This window comes from Amblyomma americanum, chromosome 7 (genome assembly GCF_052857255.1).
Source record: "Amblyomma americanum isolate KBUSLIRL-KWMA chromosome 7, ASM5285725v1, whole genome shotgun sequence".
NCBI lineage: Eukaryota > Metazoa > Arthropoda > Arachnida > Ixodida > Ixodidae > Amblyomma > Amblyomma americanum.
Window position 1 is genome coordinate 127,188,526 of NC_135503.1, and position 11,810 is coordinate 127,200,335.

The window sequence follows — 11,810 nt, forward strand, 5'->3', positions numbered from 1 at the left end:
CCCAGATTTAACTGTAACAGGTTCACAAAGAACACAACAATGTATTTCATGACTAGCTCTGCGTGTTAGCTCACCAAGCTCAAGGGACGGCTCGGATAGGGTGGGCTGAGCCCTTTTAGGCACAATGTCTTTTCAAGAAGTAAACATCAATGTACCAGCCTTGCGCTAACACAAAGAAATAACACGTTTGGCCCACATAACTCAATAATTTGACTATTAAGAAGGAGAATGATCATTTCATAGAAATGGCCACAAAAAGCTGAAAACCGTAAAACAGGGTGCGGTTAGGTTTCGGTTAGTCCTGAATGAAAACTGTACCCTGATGCTGCAAGCGTGGGATGACGGTCAGCCTTGGCAGCACAGTTTCTTGGGTGAAGCGAGCAGCTGCAAAGCCAAAGGAGGCAGCACCCATAAGAAGCGGCAAGCGAAATGCGCCACTTTTCACTTCCGACTGTCATCTGCTTGAGCAAAAGATGTGCCAATTAGAGAGAGCTTTTCTTTTTTGTTGTTGCAACCAGCCTAAAACTTGCATGTTTCTGACTTCTCTTCTGTGACACTGTAAAGGCCTTGGCCAAACGAGAAAAGAATGCTAACCACTCATGGGACGCAATTATCTTATAATCCTCATGCCAGTTGCAGCTGTAACAGAAGCTTATCCCACAGTTCAAAGCATTTTTTTTCTCCAATTATAAAAGTGTTTGCCGGCCATTTTTTAAATTAACAAATCTGGCTTTAAAAGAGCATTCTTATTACAAATGCTGTTCTGTATATTATTTAAAACTCGAATAAACCTTTTGCTTTTCAATCTGTAGTACAGCATTCCTTTTGCACTGTCATTCAGGTAGCCTAGCAAAGCTACTCTTCTCAAAATCCCCAACTTTTCAGTGTTTTCGATATTATGCAATGCATTGCACCACTGTTCTTGTTTTTTTTTTAACCCTCTTTTTTTAACCCATAAGTTTGCCGACTACAAAATAGGTAGAAAAATCTGCCAATAAACGATAACGGTCAGCACACAAGAAGAAATTCACAGCAAAACACTACTTACTGAACGCCACACTGAAAGAAGACTTACTTTTACTATTAACAGAGCTAATTATTTCAAGAAGTTCAGCTTCAAGCTGGGATTTGCGAACCAACCAGTGCCTTTTCTCTTCCATGCTTAATAAAATCACCTCCCTGCTTTTTCTTTTGAGTAACTAAGTTTCCAGTAAGGGAGTACCGTTCAGGAAAGATACAATGTTTAACTGAGTTGAGGCCAGCAGGAAAATGCATGTCGTGATTTACAAATATTCCTTTGAGTACTTTGAAACTCGGATGGTATAAGCACAGTGTGAGTCAAGTAGCAAATGCTATTCGCTAACTATAAGAAATTTCAAACACTCCCACACCCCCAGTTTCCGAACATTCTTTCTGAAAATCGTGTATGAAACCACTACAGGAATAGTGTTGGACCATTCTGTCCAAAATAATCTTTACTGCTGCCCCACCCCGATGATGCAACATCATATACTGGTTGCGCTGCCAGAGATTCTTATTTCAGGCTTTGAACAAGGCACCCTTTCTTTATTCACATGCCCCTTTCAACCACAGCATCATAATCGGACAAGCACAGGACGACTTACACAAAAAGTAGCAGCTTTCCGTGACCTTGTCAATGCCGCTCGAACTACAGAACATTTAGCCTGTGCTTGTTTCAGTTTCTACATGGCATACGAGATTGACGCAGCCTAGAGAGCAAGCATTGCAGACCGATGATCTCGGAATACACACTAACGACAGGACGGTAGGGCAAGCCTGGCATCTCACACTACCGGTTCCAGCTTTGTCCACGGAAAATTTTTTTCAATATGCTAACGTTTCTTGATTTGTGCCAGCCCTGACTAAGGAAAGCAGCACACAGCAGTAAACAAACCAGCATATGCAGTGCTTAGTGGGCATTAAAAGGAACTAATGAAAATAATGCGCTGCCCGCACTGCCTATGGCACAACAGGCTCCACTTTGTGAAATATTTAAAGAAAAGATTGCTAAAATAAAGGCGGAAAGAATGACATGCCTTAAACGTGTGCAATGCAATAACTCGTCACGCTAATGTGTGCAGACTACATGCCGGGCGTTCGCTGTACTGTGACAGTCTGCAAACCAACTTGTTAATTTCAGACAGTGCTAATCCCTGACTCAGCCAACTTTTTCATGCTATCCCTGACATTCCATTTATTTATACCAATGCATAAAGTTTCCCTGACAAATCCAGGTTTTTCCAGTAGCTAGACACGCCATCGTCATATTACCACTTCCCATGGTCAAGCAAGAAGCCGAGATGAATTATAGATGTATGCAAGAGCTCCCGTGGACATTCTGAAGCCTGATTTGTGCAAGTCTGTGATACCTAATATAGTAAAAAATATTCAAAAATTGTCAGAAATAATAAGCAAAGATAACCAGAAAAATACCAGCCTCACAAGTGCTTTATAGATACAACAGGTCTATACATAAAATAGATTTTTTGAAGCTGTACCAACATTGCAATTTTTATAACAAAAAAGCACCTTTATAGCACATGAAAGGGACATGGAAAATTTTCTGCAGAAAGGAAAATTTTATTGCATACAAAATATTTCTTGATTCACACATTCTTTCTAGCATGTAAGCGGCAATGTACAAATTTAACACATACATGGACATAAACCTTCATACGCATATGTGCATGTTTTTATTACAAGTGGCAGCCAAAGAAAAGTTATATCTTGCCTCACTAAACCTATGCCAACACTTCAAATGCCTCTGACAACCCTCTACTAAAATAGTTCATCCCTCCATGAGACATCACAGGATTTAACAACACAACATCAGGATAAAAAAGGAGGCCCGGCCAGTGCTTCAACTGCAACAAGACCTGCTCTTCAAACTGTTAGAATTTGTGGCAGACCATACCTTTCAACTGTATAGCATGACGATGTGTACAGTCAGGCCAGAATGAAATGCGAACAGCGCCTGTGAACAAAACAAAATATTTACCTGTGTATGTTCAGCTGTAGTGTACAACTAACCTGATTCATGTTTCTGGTTAGAGAGTCTATTGAAGTGCATATTCACAAAGACAAGTAGGAGATATGCGTGTCTGCATTTCATTCCAGCCTGACTGTAAAAGCAGCTGAAAGGTATTAAAGGGCAACTCCAGCAGTTTTTCAAGGGTCGCACACTTTCACGAAATTTTTACTGAGAGTTCTGCTCTCCATTTTGATTATTCAGGCAAATTATGCAGCTGTGTGGCATTTTTACTTTTATGCAAGTCAATTTTAAAATCTGCCATTTTGGTGATGTACCATAGTATAGACAGTGCCAAAGTCAAATAACACAAGTTTCTCTAGCTAGACAGTACTCAGAAAAGCGGCCCTTATTTTTAATGCAGGAATGCACTTAATGGCTATATTTTCACCTCTCTTTGTTTGCAGATTTTTGTCTGTCTGGTCTTTGTCTGTCTGTCTACACAGCGAGATGATGACTATCTCATACTGCACCACTATCACTGCAGCATGCAGACAGGAAGGAAGCCGATAGAAACTGGTGCCAATAAAAATAAAATGAAAAAATAGGCATGTTGTCGCAACCACGCTAACCCAAACAATTGCTGCAGCTAAAGATACTCTCATAACACCCTGTCATCTGGCATGCAAGTAGTAGAAGCTTGTACAAAAGACACTTGCTCATGTCTAATAGCTTGCAATAAGTGCGACAATAACACCAACGGAAATGCTAAAAACTGGCACTAAATTTGTACACAATGAAGTACAGGGAGGAAAGCAAAGATTTACATAGAAGACATCGTATGAGACATAAATTGTATCCGCTTATGAATGTGCAATATCCTCGCCAGATGACCAAACAGAGACTCCTTGAAAACGTTGCAGCATTTTATGCTTTTGGATTACGCACAGTGTCTTTCTTTGTGATGCGCCCTCTGTTGCGTTTGAGTACACGTTCATAGCTATCCTCGCACATGCTTGTAGAGTGCGTGCTTCGCTCTTCAAGCGTGATACTTCTGGAGTGATTGGCTGGCTCGTCACAAGCACAATAGGTCTATAAATATGTTGAAAACAGTGAACAGCACACATGCATTCCTGCAGTGCACTGAAGAGAAATACTTAAGTATAGACTGGTAATTTCTTTTTTACTTACAAAGCTTCTTTAGTAAGGGCTACGTCAGCTGGCAGGTAAAACTTGAAACAAAGCTTATGCACGAAAGGATATGAAAGGAAACATCTAAAATATCAACAAACTAAACCCTGCTTTATCCAATTTGAAGGAGATGAATTGAAAGACTGCAACGTCTTCTTTGACCAGGCATGATCACAGTGATTTATAACATTATCTTGAAGGGAAATTAAAGGGAAATATTATTTTAAGCTGAACTGATAAGTTAACAGCATGTGATAGCAAATATTTCGTTTTTGCTACAAACAGAGGTTTGATAAGCCAGAAAATTGTGTAGAAGCAAAGTACACGTGGCAACATTCCATGCAGATTCCTGCATCTACAGGTGCGCCTGCGACGTGAATGCTTCACAGCTGGTTCATTGCTTTCTCATGCAATGCTTGCCAGTTGAAATGTAGGGAAAGCAGTGCAGCAAGCGTAGCAAATAATTATGAACAGTCTTGCAATCAAAACAGTGCAAACCGGGCGATGGTCAGAAAACAAGAAACATGAGCACCAAGTCTTCCACCTCGCATTCTGTGTACTCAGGCAGTGCGTAGCCACTGCAAGCAGCAAGCTCTGAACGGCATTCACGCCCAGAAGTGACACCTCTGATTGGCCAGACAGCTCCACCAAACACTTTCTAAAAATGATGTAAGCTTCCCAGCATTCAGGGGCCCAAGAATGCGGGAGGATACTAAGAACTTCATTTGCGATTTTCTTAGCAATGCAGCCACCTTTCCACGCAGGAAAAATGTTGGTTATGTTCTCGAGAGATAAATAATCCATCTAGCGTAGCAGCTTGCTTAGTTTGCTATTTCCTTTTTGACCCTTTAAACATAAGAACTGAATGCTGCTGTCATATGACGAGATTCTAGTTGTTTTTTCCGTTTCCTCAAAATTCCTCAAATTTACCCCGGAGACTCCACATGAGAAGATTATTCAGAAACTGCTTTAATACATATAAACTGGGGGTGAGCGAATATTGAAATTTTCAAATGTACACAGAATACAAATATTAAGAAAAAATTCCTTCGAATACCAGTACAGTATGAAAAGAAATTAAAAAAGAATATGTAAGAAGGCAAATGCTGCTGTCCTTATTTTCTCCAAAATAAGGTATGGTCTTTGCAACTGAAATAAATAAACAAGCCTAGACTGACCCAGCACCACAGGAACAAAAAAAAAATGATGTGTACATTTATGTGCACTTTTTGATTAGACAGCACAACAAATGCAACCTTCACAATAGTCATGCAAAATGAGTAATAAAATGAAACCCATAGATGACACATGACTGACAACTAAAATTAAAAAGATGGATAACAAGACCTCATTAAATTAGGACTTCAAGGGGAAGGAAGAAATGCCTTAATTATCCAAATGCAATTATCAGGTTATTAAACCCCCCCCCAAAGAAAAGAAAGAAAAAGGTGCCGAAAATTCGAAAATGCGGCGAAGCCTTGTGACGAGGCTTCATCATACAAATAGCTATAATCCACACAGTTTAGGTGTGCTGTAAAAACAACGCGGACCAAAGCGAGGGGAATGCATATTGGCGTCGGAACAGTCACTGCTTCTAAGGTGAAAAGAAATGACCAACAATGTGCCAGTAAGCGGTGCGCAGCTGGATTCGGACTGCTGGCAAACTCACGCCCAACAGCAACAGTCTCCGCGGGCTGGCTGCAAAGCTCAGAAACCGCTATGCGGTCGGGCTACTTTTTGGCCAAGCTACAGAGGCCCTATCGTCATCACGCCTACCGTTCCGCGCGTATCAGTAGTACACAAGTTGCAATGCACCATGCAATGGGCAGCAATTTTACTCAGTCGCTTGCCTTGTCAGTGACACCTCTACTCGGCCCCCCCTTCGGGAGCCCCATGTGAAATTCTACAAGTGGGCTTTCCCGCGTATCAGTGTTGACGAAAACAAGGTGGTGGAGCTCACGCTAGAAGAGTTACGAAGGCGACAGGGCAGGTGCCATGGGTGTGAGCATGAGGTATCACTAGATATGTAACACATATGGCAGGATGTATAAAATATGCACTTCCGCGTTTTGATTGTTCGAAGCGGGTGGCCGGCCATCTTGTTGTCAATTGCGGAATTTCTCAAGGGGTCCGAATGTGACCAAATGTGACCGGTCCACGCAATAAACGATGGAGAAGAAATCGATAAGGACGCCCTTGCACTGCTTTCTTGACACTTAAAACTTGGATTTTCAGATAATTTGCCCTGCAAATACTGCGGTTTTGCCATGGTCTGGTTTATGAAAGTCTGCGCGGTTTTTGTTGACAATTATTCGAAAATTCTCGAATGTCACACTTGTGCAGTGTGCCGCATGCGCGAATCAGTGTATTTTTATGTTTAATATGGGCAGTGGTAGCAAGCGCGCGGTTAAACTTCAGACAGTGCCCGGGCTCTCATGCAAGCGGCGCTAAATTGTAAATAGTGTACGCAGCTCTCCCCTGTCCTTTCTCACTATCACTGCCCTCTGTACTTATCACTATCCTCTCCATGCCCCTCCACTGGCCGCAGCAAGCGCAACTCCGTGGATTTTTTTTTTAGAACATTTTGAGTGGTAATACATCACATTCCTCTCCGGTATAAAAAAATACGCTTTTCAAAATACCAAGTAAGAAGCACATTAAAACAGCAAAAGCAAAAAACGGAAACTGGGTTTCGACCACACAACGATGTCATCAGAGACCAAACTGGTGTTTGACACAAAGCGATGTCACAAAACCATGACCTATCGTGCACGCCTTGGTTGGCTAAACTGGCGACTGTAAGTGACAGCTTCAGTATCTGTCTGAAATGGCCAAAAGCAATCTTCAAATTTTGTCCTTCCGCAAATGCAGAGCGAATATCGATGGCAATGCATCCAGTCTTGCCCACGTTTATGAACAATGGTTCTGCCCATAGAAATCTCCCCAATTAAGGCCACGAAACAGGAAATTTTATAATTTTCGCTGCAACAAAACATTGCCCCACTGCAAAATTTGGCACAAAGGACCAGAAAACTGCAGAGAATGTACCATGAAGTTCCAGAAAAAAAATGAGCAGAAAGAAAAGATGAAAGAGTTTCCCTTTTAATTGCTGCAGCCAGCAACATCTTTTTCTTCTTGTATTTTTGTTTTAAAGAACCGCTACTAACTTGAATCAATTTCTTGAATCGAAAATTAGCCGAATAACAAGCATATTCGATATGTATTCAAAATTTCGAATTTCGCACACCTCTAACAGTGCTTTTCAAAGCGAGATCCATGGGCACTGCCACTTTGGGCACTGAAAAGAGTTAAGGATTAAGCTCCCCCCACACTCTCCCCACAGCCCAGAAAACCGGTTTTCCCGAGATTAGTGAAAAGGTCTATAAAAACTGTTTAAACGTCAGCAAAACATAAATGTAAGAGTAATTTAAAATTTACAATGGTGTTATCTTTTTGTTGCAATTAAAATTTTAAAAACTATGCACTTTGGTGGGACAGGAGAATTCAAAGAAAGGTACTCCCATCAGAAGCACCCTAAAATATGCACCTAGTTTGAAAATAGTTATTAACATGACTCCGCTTAGTTGTTAACGACTGTTTATGAGAGAAAAGTTGCTGGTGGGGTGTATCTGCAGCTGATTGTCAGTATGCACTTGTTGCCCGAAAATTCAGTGACATAGAAAGCACTCTAAGAAGTTGCAAGGAGCAACTGTCAAGGCAGATGCCACACTACGCTCATCAGTGTGCCTCCTGTGGCCATATTTGAAAAATGTTTTTCCTAACAATATGTCACTTAATTTACTCATTTCAGTAATCCCTTCCAAATGTGTGGGTTTCCAATCATATTTCTTTTGCAGACAATTTCACTTCAGTTTTTCACCTTATTTTTTACACACTTCCACACTTGGTTCATTCTGATTTCCAGAGCACACATGTGCTTGATGTGTAAAAGCAATGACAGTGTTCAAAAACTTCATACAGACTTTGTTGTCTTTACCGCATTACTCTATTTCCTACTGTCATCCTGTGCTGTTGTGGTTCTTCATACTGATAATGTGCAACCAATTTACTTGCACAGAAAAATGGCTACGAATTAATATCAAGGCTATCAAAATTTCCAGGCCAGAAGAACCAAGCAAACAAGCCACTCTATACCTGACATTTCAAGAGCATTTGCACCTTCATTACCAAGACTAACCTTCAACTTTCAAGACACCTCATGAAATGTAGGAAAATGAAACATTACAGGACCAGCACTTCTATATTTATAATAGAGCTACACATCTCAGAATAGGATACAGAACATCAACAGCTTGCATGTATCAACAGGCACCAGCAATGATGGTTATATACACGAGAACCATTGCCACTATTTGAGTATCACTGAAAGCACTTCAATTACTGCTACACATAGTTCATCGCATCACACTCGTGTTGAGCAAATAAAAGAGCACAGTTAGTTTCATGGCAGTCTGCATGCTGATGATATCAATGTGGTCAGGAACAAGCATAAAAGTACGCTTTTTTTGCCACCTATAGGCATCAGCTTTGATAGAACATGCTCACACAAAGCTGCAACTGGTCAAAGCAGAACTTCGTGCTGCCAAGTTGACACATTACCAGTGCAACTATAGGGTGACACAAATCAAGAATGCAGCGGCCAATGCCCTTCAAAGGACACCCTCCAGCCAATGCCGTTGACCAGTTCCCGTTATGTCATAGTTGCAATGCAGTAGAGGCTAGGCAGCGAAGAAAAATTTCAACCTCCTAACCAACCTTTAGGAAGCCAAATGTCATAGCATTACAAGTCACTTGCCCTCCTTCACAACTCTACAAGCACCATTACGGAACACACGCATCTATCTTGGAGCTTCTTTCTTTTTGAGAAGCGCTCCTCCACCCCCACAACCACGTTATGCGCCCTGTCACACGACTAGGTGTGCCAAGCACGGAGCAGCGGAAGCTTCCCACACACTCTGACTGCTCCACAGCTGGCACCTCGCCAGCCACTCGACTGTCCGTGTCCGACACGATACCTCGCTCTCATTGATTGACTGTGGTGTGACGTCATGACCTCTACCGACCAATCCTGAATTAGTGTGACAACACACTCAGTTTTTCCTCAAAACGTCAGCTTGAATGCTGTTGAGTTAAAAGGAGACATTCCTTTGTACCACTGCCATCAGCATACTGTCTGGAATGAGCTCCTCAACACTAGTGACCCTGCACACTCTCTCCAGCTGCCCCCTTCACCCCTGCGCACCTTTGGCCCAAAAAACGAACAGCCCACTCCCCACGGCACAGGGGCAAAGGACCGGCTCCTTTTCTACCCTACCTAGCCTGTTATGCAGTGCATAAGCACGGCGTCATGGGAACAATTAAGCTGTCGATGGCATTGGCTGCAGGGCATCATTTGAGGGACATTTGCCACTGCAGTCTCGACTTATATCTGACTATAGGACAGGGCTCAAAATTAAGGGCATAACAAGAAAAAAAGGAACTGTAAAAAAATAAGAACGCAAGGAGGGGAACAAAAAGAAATGAATGACGTAGCCAGCAAGTCTTCTATAGTGAAATTCTCAGCGGAGACAGGTTGTGTGGTGAGAACCACCTGAAGGACAAATGCATAGGGCGTTATCAGATGCCCAACACTTCCTGATCGAAGGGCAGCCAGCCGTAGCATTGCTTGGAGCCACAGAAGCATCTCTTCCTGCCCCCTGTTGAGGAGGAACCGAAACCGTCAGAATAGTCATACGTCAGCTCTTCACCAGCACAAATGTCTCTTCTCGCAAATAACGCCAGTTCGGGCACAACGCACTCTGTCCTGACAGGTATCACGACCAGGTTGGGGTCGCAGGAGTGATTGAGGAATCGCCCAACGCCACCAATCCGGCTGGGGTCCACAACAAGCGTCACAGCACCACCTTCACGCAGCACCATCACGTAGTTGGAATCAGCAGGGCCCAGCTCTTCCACTCTCTGGCGCGCTACGTTGAGGCTGATGACTTCTCCGGCGTACGAGCAGACGTAACCGCCCTGGGGGACATGGGCCACGGTCCGCACTCCGAACCCTTTTCCGCGAGTCTTGAACACTTGCAGCCGGCAACACAACCCGCACTGAACGTTTCGATTGGGGCAGGCGGCGTCGCAAGGGCACACTGGCGAGCATTCGACGGTGGACACACTGCGGGTCGAAGGGCTACGCGACAGCGGCTGTCGGCAACGCACCAGGCACGGGCATTGCGCGCCGCAAGCCGCCAAGCAGCTGCAGCCGGTAAACACTTCGCTAAACGCCTGCTCATCCGATCCGGGGCCCGGCACATTCGTGGTGGTGTACTAGGGCGCAGAACAAAAGGGTTATTCATAGGTCAGTTCATAGCCAGCTCACATTCTACATTCAGTAACGTCCAACGCGCCAGTTCTGTCGGGACAAAACCAGTTCAAAGTTCCCGCTGTACAGTGCGCACATGTTCGACTGCTAGGGCATACTTGTACAGAGCACGATATGTGGAAAAAGAAGAAAGGAAGCAACTAGAATATAGTCGTCCTTTCAGGCGCAACGATCGACTACGCGTAGGCAATCAAGGTCTCTTCAGAACTGTCACGATCGAGGCAGTTCGTCTGGCCTTGAAACCGTTCCCACACGATATCACGTAGCCGTCCGTCCCCCCGAATATAATTTCGATCTCCGAGAATGAAATGAGGCTGCTCGTCGCTTTAAACAGGTCGCACGGATCGTGCATCTCAGCCTGTCGCGTCTCCCCGATCGGCCTGGCCGCGCGTAGTTCGCCAGTCTGCACGGTAAACGCGTGCCTTCCCCAAGTTTGGGAAACTTTCGCTATCCCAGTGCGGGCACCTCGCTCACCCGCCCGCCCGCGAATGTCAAGGCCGGGAAACTGGTAAACGTGATCCCATTTTCAAGGGCACTCACCTCGAAGTAAGGAAGGTCCTCGGCGTCCACGTCATTGAGAAACGAAACCGGCGTGCGCTCTAGCCCGCCGCTGATGTCGTCGCACGCGGGATTCGCCATCACGTTGGCCGACACATGTGCACTGCCCTTTGGGGACAGTGCCACGGCTGACGACGCCACGCCCAAGTCCGACGCGCTCGACCGCACCTCTGTCACTTTGCTTAGGCTTACTCCACGACGCCTGAAAAGTGCTGCTGGTTGCAGAGCATGGAAACCGCGCTGCTGCCACTTTCGCACCGCGTCGCGAACTGTCAGGAGCAAAGTCCAGCAGCGGAATGTTTCGCGGATGGGTTTTACCTGGACTGCAGTGCGTCACTCAAGGCATAATTTTTCTCATCTCAGTCTTCCTCACGCACGGTAACAACACGCGTCACGCACCAGGCGCGTGGGAACAGAAAAAAGAAGTTCTCCGGCTCTCGCTTGCCTGGCTCCGAAACCAAAATGAGGTTGATGACGCCAGAAAGAAAGAGAAAGAAAGAGAGATAGAGAGCTGGAACTAGAGTTGCTAGAGTGTGCCATTGGCAGACGCAGACTCGCAGATGGCTGTGTTCGCACAACTGTACATTGCCACACAAATATTTGAACAGTGCCTCTATAAAACAACAAAACATTAAAATTTTATTATAAAGTACTGATTAATTTAACCGAAGCTACAGTTTT

General features: G+C 44.1%; 1 protein-coding gene across 6 annotated transcripts in view; it reads right to left on the minus strand.

The window, feature by feature from the left end:
• Tmem43 (Transmembrane protein 43) overlaps positions 1 to 11,711 on the minus strand; it is a 68,503-nt gene extending 56,792 nt beyond the window's left edge. For 2 of the 6 annotated variants that reach the window (XM_077632950.1, XM_077632952.1), the window contains exons 1-2: positions 11,112 to 11,711; positions 319 to 384 (exon numbers count right to left, since the gene is read on the minus strand). Coding sequence is in view for 3 of the 6 variants with exons in the window: in XM_077632947.1 (XP_077489073.1) it covers positions 319 to 384; positions 11,112 to 11,146 (101 nt within the window). In the remaining 3 variants the exon portion in view is untranslated. Of the gene's footprint in view, positions 1 to 318; positions 385 to 2,935; positions 2,996 to 11,111 lie in introns of all 6 variants that reach the window. The other 4 variants (XM_077632951.1, XM_077632947.1, XM_077632948.1 and 1 more) reach the window with 4 other exon arrangements.
• Between the last annotated feature and the right edge of the window lie 99 nt (positions 11,712 to 11,810).